Here is a 23087-nt window from a genome sequence, read left to right on the forward strand (position 1 = left end):
TTTTTTTTATTTTAAATTTTTATCAACATTCAACAAATTAAATAATTTACCCATAAAATATAAATAAATTAATGCAAAAATAGCTTAAAAATTATTTGCACTTTGCCTTTTTGAAAAATAAGCAAAATTTATAAAAATAATAAAATTTTTTATCAAAATACTTCTTTTCAGCAGCAAATGTTAAATTTTTCGAATAAAATTTTCTCAAAATATTGTTAAATAAAATAATATGAAAAACAAATAATAAATATATTATAACTTTTCAAAATAATAATACCCACAGTTTTATTTTATGTACCTTAAGGTATTCCGGTATATCTTGATCTCTATCTTTTTCTCTTTTTTATTAGAGCTATTGCTAAAACGTACTATATAGCCTACTAATTCTCACAACACCCCGTAAGTTCACATGTTTCATGCAACTGCTTTGCAGTTATTGACACTACGCCAGAGAGAAAGAGGACGCAGCATCAATATTTTACTATCTGGACTCATATAGCATAAATAACATATCATTGATTTGCGGTATAGCTTGCCAATTTTCTGAAACTAATTTGGGCTTCTGAACCTGATTTTTATAATAAAAGCAGAATTCCAATTAAATGTGCTAAATCAAAAACTTAAATTTCATAAGATATTTTTAAGTTGTATTTAACAGTAACTACGCTCATCTGTTCATCAGCTGTCTAAAGAAATCAGATATAATCATAATCGGAATTGATTACAATATTTAATATTTCAGTTTAACACTCTTTCAAAACTAAAAAGTGAAGTACTCGGCATAATGACATCCTACAGTATTGTATAGAATTCATACAGATGTTCCAGCCACTATAAAAATACTGAAAACGATAACGATTTTTAATGGCTATATGGACCATTCGTTGAACTGGTGTGGTCGTTGAACACTTTTTTTTTGGAAAATCCTTCATGTTTGATACTTTTTTGCATTTATGCAAAAAATATTTGGAATCTCATTACACTGCTATTCAATTACTTTAAAATAAGTTTAGTAAATCTATGACGATGATTTATTAGTTAAGAGAAAATGTTGAACTGGAGCTACAGCATAAGGTCCTTTATATGTTATCGAAGATTTCTCATTTATCTATGTGCATATGGTTTAGAAAATACGCTTTCCATACAACTGCCTGCATACTAAAGGCTTAAGATTTACTAAACTGATGACTAAGTTAGATATACTATATTATGACTATTTCTATATAAGAAGTGTTGTCAATTGAGGAAGCATACATTTCAGGAAACACTATTTAAATCCCACCAGTATAAAATTGCTATTGAGAGAAGATTAAGGTTAGAAAAGAGACCTATTTTCTTTTTGCGTTAAGATAATAAGAGAAAGATACTTGAAGGTATTAACTACGTTCATTCTGGTATCAGAGGCCATCAATCATGTCAGATATATTAGAGGCTTTTCAATTCAAGTGGCTACTATCGGCAAATAAAAATAACAGAAAATGTACATTTCCAAATTAACATCTTTATGTGGTAGGTTATCGAAAGACGAGTTTTTAAAAAAATACATATCAGCATTTAAATAGAACCAAAAGTTAATTAGTTGACTTGAGTTCAAAAACATGTACTGGTCATTATTTAAAATTTTGAAATTTGTAGATAAATAGGAATTGCAAGAATTAGACGCTTTCAGGACTCAATTATTTCTTACAACCTGTGTGTCTGTAAGTTGATGTGAGCCGAAACTGCTTCGATACTAAGCTGCAAAAAGAATTTTTTTTGAATTCAATATGGGACAGTAGAGACTTTCTGACTTGGCTGTTGTCAGCATTTGTTCTTATTTGCAATCGTTTTATATACATTCTAACGAGATCATTCACCTGATCAACTTTTAATGCCATGTGCATAGACAACCGATTTTACTCCATTCGAAGTGCATGGATGGGTAATTGTTTTGCATATTGCTTTCTTTTGGCTTATAAATCAATAATTTAAAAACAGTTTTAATACTAAATGTTTACTATAAAATTAAACGTGAATAGCGTTCATTGGTATGTATCTGCATGCTTCACATATCATTTACCACCTGATAAATACTAGTTTGCATAAAAGATATAAATTTGTCTTGTCATATGCACAACATAAAGTATTTCAAAAATTCAGTGACGTATGTGTAAACCAGTTAAACTTAGTAAAATGAATTTTTCCTTGAAAATATTTGTATCGCAATAAATTTTTGAAAAGTGACTTCTTTTTTAAATTCTTGCATTCGATCGATTTTAAAGGCAATCGACCGCTTTTAACACTTTTCAAGGGGATTCCAGTGGTTCACGCATCGTAAATTGTAGCGGATATTGATGTTTTGGATGTTAAGAGCTTATGATTCACATTTATAGAGACCTTCATTTTTATTAATGTAAACTTGTTTTAATTTAGACTGCAATTAGTTGGCAGTGATACACTAAGCGGACTGACAAATTTCAAAATAACTTTCAACTGCAAAAATGCGTTATACAAAGTTAATAGCCTGGGATTTTCACAAATGTAGATTATTTTAATTGTAACATGATTATTACAGTAATTATTAATAAAAGCCGAACGAGTCACAAAATATTGACTTCGAGTAAATCACAATATTGATCAATAGATTTATTTAAAGAAATAAGCAAAAATTAAGTTATAGATAAAATTCAGAAAAAACTATTAATTGTTGTGGATATCATTAAATAAATTATATATATTTATGTAAAACCAAAAAGAGCTATAATTGTATTTTACATATTTGGGTTGAAATGTCTTAATGAATCAGAGCAGCTCTGTCATTATAACACATAAGAAAATTATCTTAAAAACTATACGAATTTAATTACAACTTATGAATCATGTATTTGTAATTATTACGATTCCTTTAGTATAATTTTAACATATCTACACATTCTTGCCTATAATTTTTATTCCGAAAATTCACTAGTATATATGGTATGTTACAAGATGATCTGGATTAGACGTGTAATAATAATATCTTAAATATAGAGCAAAGCAGGTAACGTAAGACAATATATTAATCATATGTATATATTTATATACAACCCGTAATTATTGAAAATTTTAAGCACAGAAATGAACTTGAATTAGCATAATTGTTTTAATACAATCAATATTCAATTTCATATTATATAAAAAATTAGTAGGTGTGATAGGAAGTAAGCATATAAGGCAACGTGTCTGATTGCACGTAACTGAATAATACTCGCAATTTATTTACAGCACTAAACATTGTAGCCTATAAATAATCTTTTCTTAGAAAGTTTAAAAAAAAAGTTTCAATAATGCGTTTTAAGCTTGGCAACTTAAATGTATACATTTATCTATATTTTTTTTTATCTTACCGTTAAATCGTAAATAAGAACGAAATTAGGTGGCAATAAAATATGTCAATGGACACTAATGAGTTAACGTGTTACACAACATTCATAACTTTCACTTCGATTAACACAACTTTCAAGCTTCACCCATTCTACTAAAAGGAGCCAATTATGATATCTACGTTAACTTCCATTCAACAACACACGAACTGGGAGTCGAATTTGAGGTTAAAACGGGGTTAAGTCTAAATCTAAAAGTCAGTAAGTAACAATTCAACAATACAAATGTTGAATAAAAAATGATAACCAACACTAATGAGGAAACGAAACTGCTTCTTGTAAAAGAACACAATCAACTGATGTCCAAGCAATTTTTACTCGCGTGCCACACAGATGGACATCGCAATGACGTCATGGCTAGAAGAGCGCTCCCTCCTCGTTGCATCCGTCGATCTCTTACAAACTTCAATAACTATATCGACCAATATTGCAATGGAGCTTACATCAGTGAGGTCGAATTCAAACGTGAACTAATAGCACTCCACACCGATGCAGTATCTTCTTTGAGACCTAGGTTGACTCCCAAAAAGGTCCTCAATAGACCTCGTTACCCAGGATGAACGTAGTCTTCCTCGTACGGCAAGAACTGTCCTATCTCACACTAACTTAAGTCCCATTGACCTTTGGACTCGTCCCCTTGAGGTAGCTAGATTTCTTCGACTGGATCCTGGTTAGTTTCAAATTATACCCCCCTCTCCCTTCCTTCATTCCCTGTACCACAACCCCACCTATCCACTCCTTTACCCATGTATTCGTCTTGTAATCCTTTCATGTTATCTGCTTTCAGGTCCCGGCGGGTTACAACAACAACAACAGGAACCTTTAGGAGCGTTAGAATAATGAACGCTATTTCAATTTTCGACGTACGCCATTTTGATAACAAATTTTAGTGAAGCCTGTTATTTTAAATCACTACTTCCTCTACGCTACCTGACTATAAACTTTGAATCTCTAGATATCGAGGTCTTAAATTGTAAATTTTATACATTGATTATACAAACTACATACACAAAAATGGAGAGAAGCAAATGACAAGTGGTGCCTTTATTTGTTATAGATGATTTCCATGTTAAAATATCTAACTGAAAATTCCGATATCCTGAAAACTAAGTTATATTAACATATTTAGTGAAAAAAAAGCTCAAATCGTATGTCTTTACTAAAATCTGTTTTTTAAGCCTTTTTAGAAAATCGGAATCATTCCAATATAATAAAATTTATAAACTAAATCGCGACATATACATAGTTTGGATAGAAATGCTCTGACTAAATAGGTTTTAAATTGGTACATGTTAGCGTAAGCTTTCTCATATATTCTGTCTTTGCACAGTTCATGCACTGGGGCGACTCAACACTTTAAGAGCTCCCTTTCCTGAGGATTTTAATCAATTACAAGATCTCCCAATAAACAGCCAGAGTTTTGTCAAAGATGATTATAAACTCAATAGGCCTAAGTGAATTCCCTAGAGATCGTCGGTATAACCTAACTTAACCTAGTGTAAACTTTCATATTTTGTCCTTCTAAGAGTTTTAAAAAAGTAATATTAGTAAAGATGTTGCTGTTTACATCATTTTCTCAAATTATAAGCCTAATCTGATATAAATTTAGATACCGAACTGCAATTGGGATGAACGGGTTCAAATTTTGATTTGATTAAATTATTTATTAAAAATCTGTGTTAGTTGCCAGATTATTAATTATTTTATTTTTAATAATTAAGAAAATATAACAAATATAATAAAATGTCAAGCGAAGATGTATATGCTCCCTACTTAAAACATATCTACTATACTCATATATTAGACAGAGTGTCAGGAAAGACAAAATTCAGTAAGAGGTACACATTTCATTAAATATTTAACAATTAAACTATAAACAATAATATTATAATGATAATATACTAGAATGACAAATTTAGAAATAAAATTCATTATTTCTCTTTAATTAAGTTACTCGACAAACTTTCGTTATACAGGTTCAACAAAATAAATATATTTACAATACATTAAAATAATTGTATATAAAAATATAATTGTAAATAGTAAGCATTTTTACTGTATAAAATATTTGTCATATAAACCAAAACTGAGTTATATGATATACAAAACCTTTCTGTTAATATATGCTGTAAATAAATTTATATTCTGTTAAAAATGTTTAGAATCTAAAATAAGTTTCTCGTTATAAGACTTAATCATTATCTTAAGAATAACTTAAAAATAATTTTTCACTGAGTCATATCCTTTTCGTAAGGAGCTGTAAGATTTGATTAAATGGTCTTGTTTTGATTACTCAAGGTTTTTAAATAAGATTGTGATGCATTTGTATTAATATGAATACTAACTATTCAGACAAATACAGTATAATATTTCAAATGAAACGCATCATACGAAGACTATTTTGGAATATAAACAAGGTTAGTGAGTTGTACGCAAGTTAGGTTTTTCCCCAAAATATTTGTAAATCAAAGCGATATGTTAAATTGTGTATGTGAACAGAATGAAAAATTAATATTGTTGTATTACAGTTGATGTGTAATTGAGTGCTTAAATATAGATATATAAAAAGCAACAAGTTAAGATATTAATTTTTTATGTAATAATAATGGTTTCTTATATAAATTATATTTTAAATTTAGGCTGCAAAAATCTCTAACTATGGAAAGAATATTGCAGTTACAAAAAATCATTGTATGGTGTGATAGAACCATACTTTTTGGAAATAACGAAAGTTTGACACAATCCGTCAATTTTAATAGCTATATCTACGTGATTACTCATTTTGTTTCTGTAGCCTATAATTAATGATTCTTACATTTTCGAGACTTTAAAAATGATCAGCCAGCAAGTTATGGCCGATGTTCTACCAGTTATGTGCGGATAAGTCATCAAATGGATTTAGTTAGATGTGCCATAGTTTCCATATGAATAATACACATCATATTAAAAAGCAAATTAACAATATATTGAAATAAATATTTAATTAAAATTTAAGTAATTATCAACGTTTACTTTCAGGACCATAAAATGAATAACACGTTATTTAAAATCAATGGGTTTATATAGAATGAACTCCTATTTAGATAGTTAGAATATGAATCGATTTTGAATCGGTTTATTACACTTTTTTAGTATTTTTACGGATTTAATGAGAACTGCTTGTATGTTAGAATATGAGTGGAATCATTACGCAATAAGCTCCGATTTATCACTTATATTGTATGTTAAATTTTTTAGAAAATAGTCAGCTACAATATCTAAAAGTTATGGGGTAAACAAGAGATAGTGTATAACATTTATGAGTTAAAATTAATTTAGGAAGGAACAAGGAATATTTAACACAGTTTTATGACTTCTATTTTGGTTATAACTTAGTAAAATAATTGTATGTATTATATATTGTGTTTGTATTACGTCTTGGATGAATGCGTACTTGGGCTGAACAAGTAAATGATGTACAAATTTATTGATATAAATATAATAGTTTATAAAGTTTTGTTACGTTTCTTTTAGTAAAAGAACTTTATATAGAGGTTTTTGAAAAGTAATGAACTACAACAACAAAAGTTATTATTAATATTATTTAATTAATTGAATTTTTGGCTGATCATATAGCTATTTCGAGTATTGCCAAATATATCATCAGTTTTCTTAGAAATATTTCTTATTCATAAATAATTTTTTGAGACTGCAAGTACCAGGAATCGAACTCGTGCCCTGCCAAATTTTAAGCTCAGAGTCAGCGCACCTTAACCAACTGACCCTAAAGCCCCCGTACTTGACTTTTATGTTTGCACATTTTTTTGGAGTTTTGTTGATTTGCTCTTAAAGTTTAATCAAAAAATTCACATGTTGTGTTTATGTATGTATTTAAAAGAATTTTTAAAGAAATATGCTTTGTCCGTAATTTTTTTTAGGAATAACCCTTGGAATATATATGTCGAATACTAATATTGGAAAGTATACGCAAACAGGTGAGTAAGTGAATTTATGTTTTTAATACGCGTATGTATATTTTTTACATATTTAATATATATGATATGTGATATATTGCCTTTACTGCGGTATGATATTCCGAGTAAAAAATTTTATGCTTTTTGTTGTTTTCATAACGATATTTATAAGTCTGTGATAAATAAGTTTCTGAATTTTATATTAACTATAAAATTTGGCTTGCTAACTACGAAATCGAAAGATTGCAATCATTTATCAATCGATGACTGCGCAACATATTAGGCATATGGTGGCCTAGAACGATTTCAAATTAAGATAAGAAGAAAATAAGAAGAAGGAAGTATAGTTGGATTGGACACACACTGAGTTAGCCTTATGAATATATCGCCCATAGTCCCCCAGGGGACTAGGTGTAGAGGCAGACCAGCAATGACCTGGAGACGAACAGTTCAGCAGAAGATGGGGAAATCGCTAAACGAGTTAAGAGCAATAGCACAAAATATAAACAAGTGGAAAACTTTTGTAGGATCCTTAAGCTCCTAATGGAGTATTGCAATAATAATAATATTAATTAGTATTGAACCACTCAATCCCTATTACTCTTTCAGTTCATGAATGTAGGCAGTTTACAGCATTTTAATATATAAAATTATTTTATTTGTGCTTAGAATGCAGTTGAGGAGAAAAATATAGTATAAACTTTATTTGAACGGTTTTTTTGCCATCATATGAGAGTTTAACGTGTAACTTAATATGCATTTCTGATGTGTGTAGCTCCAAAAATGAGAGAACAGTATTAAAAATAAACATCTCAAACAACTTCAAATACTAAAATCTGCTGTTCCACTTGAATAACAATGAGTTTTACAACAACAATAACGTGTGAATTATTTTATAATATTTAAAGTGACTTAACTCAGTAAAAATATATAAAATGTACAAAAAACTAATGTACATTGCAATCAAAGAAATCTAGAAAAAAAATTATTTTACGAATATGTTTAATGGCAAAATATTGGTAATGTGATATAAAAAACATATATAATAAAATTTTAGCAGTAAACTCACAAACACAATTAAAATTAGAATTATCTAACTTGAAGTTAATTAATATACTCAAATTATTTAATGTTTTAATTATTTTTATATAAATAGAATATATATACATATGTAAATATACTATCAATAAATTTATAAAAATAACAGTTAGTCAATCTTAGTTTCATTTCGATATTCAAATCAACTACTGTTCGTGTTTGGATGATCACTTATTGATGTTTACATTAAAAACTAAATATCAGTTTGTGATTTTCATCGTGTAAATTAAGTTTATCCAAAAGTATTTATATTTACAAAATAATTAATAGCTCTTTCTATTTAATTTTTTTTACTTTCTTCGTAATTAAAAAAAAAGTTCACTGAAGTCGGAAAAATATTTAATTTAATTTTTTTTAATAATATGATATTTTAATGTCATTTTAATGTAATATTTGTGATGCATATTATTTACTATATACATTATAATTACACTACTTACACATGTGACAAATGTGTAAATAAATTCGTAAGCAGATCCGGTTGTGTGTAAAATTCCATCTATAGGAAGTTTCAAAATATTACTATGTATAAATAATAAATTTAAAAATGAAAATAATGATTTGCTAAAAAGTACCATGTAAAATTAGAATTCAGTACTTTTTAAGTAATATTGTAATTGTTCTGTAAAACTATGAAGTAAATTTGTTGCTATAAAAAAATAGAAACGTTATTTTAAAATTAATATAAAATTAATTCTCCAGAACAATGTTAGGTCAATTTTAATTCTATGTAAATTTTAATTTTTATTCCATTTTGTAGTATATTTTTTTTCTCTTAAATATACACTATAATTAATTATAAGTTCCTAAACAAATGCTCAACGGTTAATACATTTTTAAATTAAATTTAAAACCTGTAGTAGTTAATAATGAAACGAGTTTTGAGCCAGAATATATTAAAATAATTTGAACCACATATTCAAAATGAAATGCAAATATTAATGCGAATAAAAAATAATATTTGTAAAATTTAAAAATCATTTTAAGGTTCTTAATAAATGCAAAATATTTTTACATATTTTGTATAAAAACTTAAAAAGTTAATATAGATTTTTTATTTAGTTGTTATTAAATAAAAAAAAAACAATGAATCACAAATTCAAAGTAAGGACACCAAAGGTTCTCAGCTCTTATCTATTATAGATTAGTGAAGTTGTTTGAATGAAAATATATCGTAATATATATTTTAATTTATTCATAATTTAATTTAATTTATAATTTTTTATATTATATTTATGGTATAAACACGTTTTGTCATCGCTTCTAATTTGATAGGCATGAGTTCTAAGCCTAGCACTTGCAGTCCAAAAACAAATAATATACGGACTATATACTAATTAAAAATTCGATTTTTTCCTAAGACCATTGATGATAAGTACTTGGCAATATTCGAAACAGCGTTGTATGGTCAGCCCAACTTCAATAAAATTAAATAAATTTTTGTGTGTGTCCATTCTTTCTTTCTTTGCTATTAGAAAACCCTCTATATTTAGGGTGTCCTTAAATGTATGTTAATATAATAATATCATAATATCATATATCATTTATATAATGCTAAGCTTAATATTTTTTTTTCTCAAATAGTCAAAATAATTATATTCCTTGAAAGTCATAATATATATAAATATATATAATATAAATTTGCCATACTCCATGCTCCATTTAAAGGGACAATATGATTACTATCGCTCTCTTATATAAAAATCAATTATAAAATTTTAACTAATGGGCAAGAAATAATCATTTCAGCTGGTGTTAATTTTGACATGTATTTTATCGGACCTTGTGAATACTCTAGCTGTTACTTTCTAAAATAAAAACAACTTTTTAGATTTATTTTATTTAGTATCGAATAGGTAAATATTTCTGTTTAAAATCTTTAATATAATTTTAAAAGTATTTTAATATCCCTAAACACGTTTAAATGAAAGACTACTGCGTTATTGATATGAATTCAATTTAGTAGTGCTTAATTCCATTACCCCGTAAACTCACTTTATTTATAAGGTACGTTTAATATCTGACATAATTATTTTAGTGAATGTTGTTGAGAATTTTTGAGTGATGTTTGCTAGCACTTTCATAAAATTGTTTTTAAATGTTCTTGTGCTTTTACTTGGAATGTTATTTTTTTTAAATTTTCACAATATATTTCGATTATTTAAAATAAAGGGATTTATTGTATGCTATTTATATAATTTAATAGCTCAATGTGTTTACAGTATTTGTTAACAATAAGTTGTTGAAATAAATTGACAACTTATGTCACTTATGACATAATGACTATGAGAATCGGTCATTGATTTTGCAAATAATTTATATTTGAAGTTTCTAAATACTGACATAGTTCGGCAAGATAGTGAACTTACCACTTTGTCGGAGCCTGAAATGTGTTCTGGCTTAGTTACTTCAGCATCTTTTAGTTTTTATCGTGGTGCGTTAAATCATCTATTATTATTACATAACTACATTTCAAATTTCTATATTTTATGTGAATGAAGTTGTTCTCATTCTGAATTTTCTACGCTTAAGGATGTATATTCCGTTATTATATATTTTATTTATATAATACTATTTTAATACGATTTAATACGATTTTCTTTGCTTGTTTTTTGTACATTATTTATATTGATTACACTAGCAAAATCTATACACATTGGCTATCTAGTACACAATTTTTACTAAACGATGGATTAAATAAACGATGGTTAACAACAAATAGATGTTAAGTTGTTGTTGTCGGTTTTTATGTAAAAATTTCCAGCTTTCTCGAAAACTAAGCTCTGTTGACATAAAGCGTAGTGAGAAAAATAAATAAAGCAGCTGTCTCTATTAAAATCTATTTCCAATCTGTGTCCAAAAAATCGCAATTATGCCCTATCATATAACTTATTATCAGTTAATTGTTATAGTTTAGTGACAAATTTGCACTCTATTATTTTGAACTAATTTCTGAAATTATACACTAATTTTTTTACGTTTGAGAGTATCTAACACTTGTACTAGTTATTCCAGCGTATATATTTTTTAATTATATTGAAAAATAAAATATAATTGTATTAATTTTAATTATTAAATAGTATTTAACAAATGACTATTTGTTTTTAAAAAAAACTCGTTTATTTTTAACTACGTATTTATTAATTATCATTGCTTTCTTTACATTACTTGTAAGGTAAGATAAATTATGTTTGATATCTTTACCTTACATATTACTAAAGTATTTTGAATATATAAAATTCAAATGAAATAATATTTAATTATAGATAATTACTAAGTGGTGTGATCCCCTCCATTTCTTATTTTTTGATTTGTTAGCATTTTAGCTAAAGAAATTTATATTTACAGAATAACTGACTAAAATCATTTTATGTTATGTATAAGTACTACTAATAAATAACATACATATAAAAAAGTTCTTAGTCAAAATCAATAAAATCTTAATTAGCCAAATCGAAGAACATGTTACACTCACCACAAAAGTAAAAAACTTGTCACTCAAATGTGATTTAGAAAATATTTCAACAGTAATTTGTATCTAAAGATATCAGATATAAAGCGGTCTCTAGCAAAGCTTAGTGGCTTTAGGTGAGAAAGATTGAGAACGAGCAGTGAGACAACATCGTGTTTCTTAAACAAATCTCAACCAAAATACATCGAAATCGAACCAAACAGTCTTAAAGCAAACGTGCACGCGTACGGTAACACAAAGGATACGAGAAGAATTTGAATAAAAAATTTTGATTCAAATTAATTAAATAAAGTGATAAATTAAGCAAAAAAGTTCATAGCAAAATTATATATAATTTAATCAGAAAAAATTAAAGTTTTTCTTGATAAAACGTACTATGTGTAATTAATTTATTTGCAAATACAAATAATAAAAATCTCAAAAAGCATAGAAAAGTGAAAAATAAATATGAAATTGCATATTAATATATTGTGTTACGCCTTTATTGGTTTAGCATGGATTACGCCCATTTTTTCACAGCGCTTCAATCAAAGACCAGGTAATTAACTTAATCAAAATACATATTTAAATTTACAAAACAAATTAGGATAAATATTGTATTTTAATTCATTTGCATGCGTATATTTGTTTATAACAACACCATTAGCAAATTATTAATAATTAAACTTAAAACAGTCAAGGAAACCTGTTCAAAATATATATTGCTGTTTATTTAAATTTAGTAAAAAAATGTTAAAATCTGAGATTAATAATAATGCAAAAATTATCATTTGACAATAAATTCGTAACAAGTTTGTGTTTTAAGTCTTTTGTTTAAAAGCATACAAATTCATTAGCGGTGATTTTTGTTTCAATTGTTTTTGTCTTTTTGACGTATATATGTTTTTAATAAAGACATATTTTATTTACTTGTTATTCATTAATTTTAATTAAGTTGCACTAGTTGTTATTAATTCTTATATATTTCGAAACTATGTTCAGTTCCGTATTATAGTTAAATAATTAAAGACATCGTAAGTTTAAATAAGTTTTATAAGTTTTTTTAGAAATATTATATTTGAAAATTATAAAAAATTTTAAATATACTATTAGTAAGTTAACATTTTAAATAATTAAATTGTACCAGTTGCTAAAAATGTATATATCTATACTACAACTAATTTCTGTGTTATATAAAAAGCAAAATAATTAATGATATTCAATAATAAGAAATTAGATTAAATGTTACATATTTAAAAGAAAAACAATAAAAAAATAAAACATGTCAAATTATTAATAAACTGATGCTAGGGATGCTCCGCTTTACAGCCTCTTTAAATAAGTGTAATATTTATTTAATTAGAAAGATATCCTAGGACTTCAAAATATATTTTTCTAGTCCATCTGAATGATCCAATATGACAGTTTAGTTAAATATTTATTACAGTAGTATTACATTATTACAGTGTGATTATAACACAGTCATGATTTTTGTGTGAAAGTGCTTCAGATGCTAACTCACATTTTATCAAACACCATAAGCAAATATAATATAATAATAACAAAAGAATAGAAAAGTATATTGCCTCGTATACCAGATATTTATCTAGACACACAAATTTATGTGCTTAATGTAATTATATTAAAAAAACCGAGTATAAAATAAATTAAAGTCATATTTAAACTATTTTTAAAGATTTAATGTTCAAAATCAATTATACTGGAGATTCTTGAGTATCGTAGTGCAAACACAAATTGAAGAAGTAATATAAAGTAAATAAAGTACATTTTTCTATTCAGAATATTATTATTTTAAAATCAAAAAATCGTAACAAATATATATATATATAAATAATATATAGATGCATATATATGTAGATCGGTGGGTTGTACTTGAAGTTACATGAAGTTATGCCTATATTTAATATATAGCCATTGCTATACTGGATAAAAGCCCTTAGAGACAATTAATGAGGGAACAAACACTTAATATCTATTGTTACCTAATTTTAAAAAATAAGGGTATAAGGAAAAATATCAGGGTTCCAGAAATAAAACTACTAGTAGCTCTAAGTATAAATATATGTTATATTATGTGTACAAAATATGTACAATATTATCAAGATATGTTAGTTTTTAAATATTATCAAAATATCCCTTATTAATTTTAAAAATATATATAAATAATATCAATACAGAAAATATGTTGTAATAAAAAATATGGATTTTCAACCATGAATCGCAGAATTTCTAAATTCAGTTTCAGTAATGACATTCATATTATACGAATTCATATATAAGATATATTTCCTAAACTATTCAATAGTAGTTTAGCAAAAGGTTTTATAATGGTTTTCAGTGGACTTTATCAAGAGACAGATATAATGTAGATGAGCAATCATCTATGCAATTTATTTTAAGAAATCGATACTTGTAAACATAATACTGGTTGCCAAATAATATGATATTATTATTTAAAATATAATGTTTTTATATTTATGTTTTTCAGTATATATAATATATACGGATAAATAAAATTAAAAAAACATAAAAGTTTTAATAAAATCGAATATTCACTTTTAAAATTCTAGACTAAAACTTTGATAATCTATTAATATATCTATTGAAAATATTGAAAAAATTTGTTAAATTTAATTAAGAGAAACAATGTAATATACAAGTGCATTATGTCAAATATTGTTTTTAAATATCTGTAGTTATACATTTGTTAGTTATACTTATTTAAAGAAAAATAGAGAAATTTATGTAAATAATAAAAATTATTTCTACAAAATTTTGAAATATATCAATCATAAAGAATAATATTGTACATCACTTTTATTTTACATCCATTTATTTGATTTTAAAATAAGTTACACATTAAGATAGACAAATTAATGAAAAAACAATATTTTATATTTTATAATTTTTAACTAAATTAATTTTTATTTTCTTAAATTCTCTTCTCTCACATTAATTTAAGAAATTGCTTTTATATATTTTAATAGCTTACTTATTTCAAAATTAAATATATAGATGTAAAATTAAAAAAATACTTATATATATATATATATATATATGCATAAAAATTCTTAAATAATTGCTTGCAAAAACACACTTATTATTTAATTTGTCTTATATATAATTTATATATATATTTAAATTTTATTCAAAGATATACTCATGAGGCTTTAATAAGTTTCTTGAATAAGTAAGTATTATTTCAATAATAATGTTAACATTTATTAAATCGTATTACAAGAAAATCACTAATTCATTAATTTATTTATATTTATTAAGACTAGTTGTCTTTAATGAATTTAAGAAATTTACTGATGCGTTTAATGCCAACAAATATTTATTTAAAACTATCTTTAAACTATGTGTATTTTTTTTCATAAATTACAAATTTATATGTATATGTTATACTTGTACATAGTATATGTTTTTACTTGCTTAAAATTATTGATGACCGTTTATACTAAATTAGTTGAATGAAGTTTTTATAACGAAGTTCATGAAACAAGTTTACGGGCAAACACTCAAGGTTAATTTTGTACAATTTCAAATATTTTTGCACGTGATAAATTTTATTTTTACCGGCAAAAAATTTTTCACATTTATATAGATATATTTTCGCAAAAAAAAACACTGTTATTGTTAAATTATTAATTACCCAAATTAAGTTAAAAAAAGCGGTTTAATGGATTGTGTTTTTTAACAAAACAATGATCACTAAACTAAATTATTATATTAATCTTTCGTACATATTTCCATAATTTATTAAAATATTAAAATAATTTAAATATATAAGAAAGTACATCTTATTATTTACTTACGAATCTGTGATAATTGAATACTAAACTCAATTGTACCACTTGTTAATGAAAATTGTAAACATGAATGCTATTAATACACAGTAAATTTACAATCGTCATCATTATACAATATATAACTATTACTGTCCTAATAGGGTATAGGAATATTTCTATGTATTCACATTTTAAATAGTTCATCTCTTATGGTTACAAATTCTTTTCGATAAAAAATAAAATTAATAATAATGAAGAGAGAACAACAAACATTTTTAATTAATTTATTGAAATTTAAGTTTCGATACTTTCTAATACTCGAAACAGTGTTGTATAGTCACCCAAATTTCAATACATTAATTCAAAATTTTTGTTGTTGTTTATTCATTACCGTTCAAACCCTTCTAGCTTATTTTCGTCATAGAATGCGTCACATTCGATAAAATTAGCATTTGAAATTAATATTTTTTTTTAAAAGAACTATTTTTATTAATCCATCATTTCAAATTAATTGTTTTAAAATAATTATAAATTAATGCTCCAGGTAATATGGAGACCATATTGTTGATTCATATCTTTCTACTGCATTGTCAGAAATGGTGACAATTCATTCACTTGTTTCTTAACACATATTTAAAATGCTCAGCAGCCGTGGACATGAACTATATAGGAACAGAAAGGCATAGTGGTCAACTATGCCAAGAACATATGACGTAATATCATATTCAAATAAGCTATCATACTCAAGTAGATATTTCAACAAGTATGTTATATAAAACAAGTGGAAAGATTCTCAGATTTGACTATGGATTTAAGTAAAGTTGCTTATTTTGAGCATGTTTTTCCACTACAGCTTTGTTTTCGAGATATCAAGGTTAAAAGTTCTTCACTTTTTGAAATTTTTATGTTGATAACACAAAGAACTAATAACAACAATCCATCAGGTGTGGCTACATATCTACTTTTGTTGGTTTTCATGTAAACAGTTTTTAACTTTAAATCTCGATATCGGCATACAGCATAGTGAAAGTATACGCGACTTGACTAAGATACGTCATTGAATCGGCAAACCCCAGAAATAAGAAACATTTCAATATAGTTATTTTTTAATATTCGTAGTTTGGAAACATGTCATGAAGCCAAAGTAAACCATCCTACAATTCTTTGCACATACTTACGACCCAAACTACCCAAACCGATGTAATACTCGTGTAAATAATAGTGAAGGTTAACAAGTCTGCAGTAGGGATATGACATTTTTAAATTGAATCAACATTACACCATGCAATAAACTTTAATTAGATATGAAAAATATAATTGGTTTAACATACTGGTATAATGTTTCAAAAACCTATCTAGCAAGTGCAATAACGTTTTAAGTATATATTATATTCTGAAGTTTACTGCACTACAATTTGCTTTTAAATAATAATTTAAATACTTGCTGTTAAAATAATTATTTTAAACTATTCTAAAATACCATCCAGGCATCTAATGGAATAGGATTTTATAGGGATATACCTATATAGCCATTTGTACAACAAGACAATCTATACATGTTAGATAAACTATAGCAAAATACAACTAACTATTAAATGATCGAAATTAATTCAATCTCATCAATAGTTATTGAAACAGAGGTACTATAAACAAATGATATTTAGATTTAAATTATCTGCAAAACTGAAAACAAAATGTACTTTAACAAAGTGTTAAACAAATCAACTAACAAAAGCACGTATTACCACCAGAAAAAAGGCAACCATTGAACGAGCGCTGATCTATTAACACCTTTGCGAACATCATATTCTTTATTTAATTTTGTTGTATATTATAGGTAAAATTGTCTTGATAAAAGAACGTCACTTCTGAGTTTTCCATATAGTCTTAAAATCGGTATTATTAAATAATAGTCAAAGTAAGCTCTAAACAATGTAAGAAAAGAAATAAAAATTTACCGAATCACTCAGACAATATGAAATCTTTAATGAGTTTCCTTAAGTATATATTAAATATCTTATATATTCTATATATATTTTAAAAATATATATTGAATTCCAGAGCCATATATGCTACTTTGTTTTTAATCACTCAGACAATATGAAATCTTTAATGAGTTTCTTTAAGTATGTTTTAAATATCTCATATATTCTATATATATTTTAAAAGTATAGAAAATATAAAATAAAAATATAGAGCCATATATGCTACTTTGTTTTTAATCACTCACACAATATGAAATCTTTAGTGAGTTTCCTTAAGTATATTTTAAATATCTTATATATTCTATATACATTTTAAAAATATATATAGAATTCCAGAGCCATGTATGCTACTTTGTTTTTTATAATAATAAAATATTTTCATCATGTCAATTTATATGTGACATATTACAATATAATTGGTCTGTAATCTTAACCTTTTTGAAGATATGGGAGTAATATATTTTAAATCGCTTAAAACAATATTCAAAAGATACAAAATAGCAGCGCACAGTGACATTTTTCTTATACTTGTATCTTAAATCTGTTACTCGTTAATAATATTTTAATTGCTCTTAATATGTTATTAAGATAGTGTTTAATTTTTACTAGAAAAAATTACATATTAATCATTACAACATAAAATAAGTGATTTCATAAAACTGCTACTTAATAGCACTAAATCACAACAAAAGAGACAATTTTTCATTTATGACGACCTTTTTTCTTCTTCTTCTCAAGATTCCATTAACTCCACTTGGAGTCACAAATATTATATTTTTGCTTTCTCTGACTATTGTCTGACTTCAAAAATTTGATATACTTATAGTTATTCATATTTACTAAAATGCATTCAATTGCAAATCAAAAACAGTTGCTTGTTAAAATATATTAATGAATATCTTAGATACTAAAATTTAACCACCTTTCTGAGCCATATTATTTGGAATTAAAATAAATCAATAATTCATAAATTTATAGTTCGATTAATAATATTAAATAAAACTAATCCAAAAAAAACTAGTAGTTTGCATGAAATATTTATTATATTGACTATTAAAGCTTATCAACCCCAAAAATTTTACAATTTAACACAACTTGGATTGGAAACAAGTAGTTGATTTATTAACTTGCCATCATTACTTACAAATAGTAAAAGGAAAAACATTTCAAATCCTTATTTTTCCATACATATAAACTTCAGCTCAACAGTACAACTGTGTTACTCCCGATAATTATTATGGCTATTGTGTTCTCCTGAGTTATTGTCCTCAAATTGCAAACATATTTCAGACAACAAATCGACGTGTTGCCGAGCAGTATATTATTGGGCTACAAAGAAGCTGCGGTACACGTAATGTAAATGGTGATCCAGTGGTAAGTAATTTAGAAACTAATCTCTTTAAACGAGATATACTACAAAGTTCTATTTTGGAGTTGTATTAAACTTCCCATAATGCTTAGGTGTGCTGTACAAGACCACAACAACAACAACAACAACAGCAACAAAATATCAGAACAACGCCAAATCCAGTAACTCAACCAACAAATCCATTTTTTCCAACAGGTCGACCAATAACACAGGCACCAATAACGCAAGCACCAATAACACAACCTCCGACCACAACAACAACAACCACACCACAGCCAATAACATCGGCACCACTTATTGAACCAAAAGGTACCTACTGTCGTGGTCCTGATATACGCGAAGGTTCATGCATAGGTTAGTTATATAATTGTCACTTCAATGTTTCCATCAGTTATCTATATTATTTAAACATATTTTAGATCTTAAGAACTGCCAGGAACTTGTGAATGAACTTTATGCTAAGCAGAATGATCAAACATTTGCAAATTTCTTACGTGCATCAAATCGTATTTGTGGAGCTACTGGTAGCATTGTCTGTTGCCCAACTGGCACAAGTCAGCAGTTAACAACTACTCCAACACCCAGAGTGAACAGCAATGAAATACCAACACGTTTACCGACAGTGACTGAAGGTTGTGGTTACACCGCAAGTTCCTATAAAAAGATTGTGGGTGGTGAAGTGAGCAAGAAAGGTGCTTGGCCGTGGATAGCTTTGCTTGGTTATAACGATGAGTTGTCTTCATCTCCTTTCAAGTGTGGTGGCACACTCATTACGGCTAGACATGTGATAACAGCAGCACATTGTATACGTAGTGATTTGTAAGTGACTTTAGCTAATAACTAACCTAATCCTACGTTAATATAAAGTAAGCTATATATTTATTCTTTTCTTTTTGTAGGAGTTTTGTGAGATTAGGTGAACATGATTTATCTACCGACACTGAAACTAAGCACGTCGATATTCCTATTGTTAAAGTAAGTTTAATAGTGATTTAATTTCAATCTTTTCTTTAAACATTTTGATTTTTATTTCAAATAAAACTACTTGCAGCAAGTGGTAAACACGGACTATAATAAACGTAACGGTCACAGTGACATTGCACTACTATATCTTGAACGAAATGTGGAATTTAATGGTAAAATTTTATATGCAAGTAATATATAAATTATTTATTCCTAACTTGCTTATACAACATTAGACTTTATATCGCCAATTTGTTTGCCAAATACACCCGAATTGCGGCAAAAATCATATGTAAGCAGCACTCCATTTGTAGCAGGTTGGGGTAAAACAATGGAAGGTGGCATATCGGCTAAAATTCTGCAAGAACTACAAATTCCCATCTACAAAAATGATGTATGCAGACAAAGTTATGCTAATGAAAAGCGACTTTTTACAGAAAATCAGTTCGATACCGCTGTTATTTGTGCTGGAGTATTATCTGGCGGAAAAGATACATGTCAAGGAGATTCTGGCGGTCCACTCATGATACCAGAGGTATAATTTTTTCATATACACAAATTATGTTAAATTTTCTAAAAATAAATTATTTTATAGCCTTACCAAGGTAATGTGCGCTATTATCTTATAGGCATTGTGTCGTATGGTATTGGTTGTGCACGTCCAAATATTCCAGGTGTATATACAAGTACACAATATTTTATGGACTGGATAAATGGAATGGTAGCAAATACTCCATGAAAATTTTTATTTATTTATTTTTCTTTTTTTTAAATTTTATACAAATAAAAAAATAAAATGAAAAAATAATATGTCATGTTTATTTTTTATTTGAAATCGCTAAAGATATATTATTGCTTTGAAGTTTTCAAATTTCCAAAGAAGCAATTAAATAATAAATTAACAATAATATACGGATGTGTCGTAAAATAATAATCCAAAAAAATAATAAATAAAAATAATAATTCAATAAAAAATATTAATTTTTTAAACGAAATGTAGGCAAATAAAACGCTCGCGACAAAGCAATTATAAAATATATGCATTAAAGGTAATTATATTATATTTTTAAGGGGATTCCTCATTAAAAAATCATAAAATATTTTTTGAAATTAGTTTAAAATGCTAAGACATATAAAATTGTTAGATAAATACAATTTATTATGGGAATAACAAAAGTCTATAGCATGACAAATTAATATTTGATTTAAAGCGCAACTCAATTGGAAAAGTATTAATTTTATATATAATAATAATTAATTAATGATAATTAAATTTTACCAACAACTATGTTAATTCAGTTTAAAAGCGAATAATTGCAATTCAATATTTCTTCAATCAAATTTTTTTAATTTGATAGAAAAAAGATATGATTTTACAAAAATATTATTGTTAGTTTTTTATTAAGCAAATTATATTTAATATATACTATTTCAAAATTATAAAATTATGACTATAACCTATAAAGACATATTATTATTAATCATATCAATATTCAAATAGAAGGTTAACATATTTCTTTATTTTGATTTAGCTAATAAACTAATAACTATTAAGTGTAAGTAAATCCAATGATTTTCAGTATCCTCAAACCACTGAACCGAACCACATCAGAAATTTTTACGATCAATAGTTCCGCAAGATAGAATTAGAAAAATATAGTTTTTATAAATTCAAAATGTTACCGATGTTATTAATTTATTTATTAAACACGCTTTGTGGAATGAGCGATTTCATAGATTATAAATTTTTTATAAGGGTATTTTATAATCGAAATTAAACTTACCACGCCCACAAATAGGTGTACTGTTTAATTAACTTTTTTATCACTCGCTGAGACTTTCTTGCTAGGGATTGTATTGAATGCAGTAAAACTCTTTAAGTCTTTTTCCAAGTACTTTTCTCTCATAGATCAAAAATGGATTAATTTCATGCCATTTAATAATTCATTCCACACGTCTATATCCATAAGAACTGGGCAGATCAGAAAATTATGTATATTGATATACGGATTTTTGTATAGAATTTCGGATTTAAAGAAGTTTATATGATTGAAGGACGTTCTGTTTGCAAATATCACGGATATATAAAAACGATACGGTTGTTTTATACAATATGTGTGTATAAAAATGATACAATTTTGTTATTATATGAACTTTCTAGACACCATCTGAACGATCTGGACAATTGAATTTAATTGAAATTAAAAAATAAAGCTTAAATAAGTCTACGAATTCATTTTAAGCAAACTTATAGGTGAAAGATATCAGATATCATCAGATTTTAATAGTTAGAAATATATTAAAAAAGATTTGCTACTCTTCACAATAAAAGTACCATTATCTCGGCTGTTTTTTGAACTAGTGCAACGAAACTTCGCAAAAACATTGTGAATTGAATGTTATAAAAACACAATAAAGTATGTTTCCAATAAATTGATTTTTTTTTAAATATTTTCAAAGTTTTTTGTACTGCCTACTTGTAGACTTATGACTCCGACTGTATATGCATACGTGGGATCGGATCTGGCAGCGTCAGATATGAACGCGCTGGTATCACTAGAAAATGACGTTTGGATTGAGTGTGTGTGATCATGCAAATAATTGATTTTGGTGTTAGATTAAGTTAGATTATTCCTAAAATTCTTGTGAGACGTTTAAAATAATTATTAAAACAGTTCAAATGAAATTCCAATATAAAGTTTAAGTTGATAAGAAATGCCCACGTTTATAAATACCAACATATACCTACATATATATATATATAAATAAATATATATATATATATAAATATATATATATATAACTATATATATATATATATATATTTGATATTTGTGGATTATACGTTCCACGACCCAATTTTAGAACAGCTGAATTTTAACAGAGTTTGCGCAATACTAAATTATTTATAAACAAACTACAGTGGCGGGCACAGTATGAATATAATTTTTTTAATTTATAAATATTAAATTTAAAATTTAATAAATTTAATTGTATTTATATTTTTAGTAATGTATTTTATTTCTGCTTACTATTCTTCTGATATATAGTTTTC

General features: G+C 26.2%; 1 protein-coding gene across 2 annotated transcripts; it reads left to right on the forward strand.

The window, feature by feature from the left end:
* The first annotated feature begins 12324 nt into the window (after positions 1–12324).
* LOC119672580 (venom protease-like) lies at positions 12325–20809 on the forward strand. Of its 2 annotated transcripts, XM_038083670.1 has the most exons (8): positions 12325–12462; positions 18902–19074; positions 19162–19423; positions 19489–19888; positions 19969–20044; positions 20121–20205; positions 20269–20567; positions 20628–20809. In XM_038083670.1, exons 1-8 carry the CDS (start codon positions 12372–12374, stop codon positions 20769–20771), a joined length of 1530 nt encoding a protein of 509 aa, XP_037939598.1. In that variant the 5' UTR covers positions 12325–12371; the 3' UTR covers positions 20772–20809. The 2 variants fall into 2 exon arrangements, with proteins under 2 accessions (XP_037939598.1, XP_037939599.1); XM_038083671.1 differs by lacking the exon at positions 18902–19074 and having other exon boundaries at positions 19265–19423.
* Positions 20810–23087: the final 2278 nt, after the last annotated feature.

The sequence above is a fragment of the Teleopsis dalmanni genome, chromosome 1, assembly GCF_002237135.1.
Source record: "Teleopsis dalmanni isolate 2A chromosome 1, ASM223713v2, whole genome shotgun sequence".
NCBI classification, from domain to species: domain Eukaryota; kingdom Metazoa; phylum Arthropoda; class Insecta; order Diptera; family Diopsidae; genus Teleopsis; species Teleopsis dalmanni.

Excerpts from the sequence above, each read along its gene's own strand:
- LOC119672580 (XM_038083670.1), top strand. The coding sequence starts at position 12,372 with ATGAAATTGCATATTAATATATTGTGTTACGCCTTTATTGGTTTAGCA. Across the intron at positions 19,889-19,968 it reads CATTGTATACGTAGTGATTT|GAGTTTTGTGAGATTAGGTG; the intron begins GTAAGTGACTTT and ends TTCTTTTTGTAG. Across the intron at positions 20,568-20,627 it reads GTCCACTCATGATACCAGAG|CCTTACCAAGGTAATGTGCG; the intron begins GTATAATTTTTT and ends ATTATTTTATAG.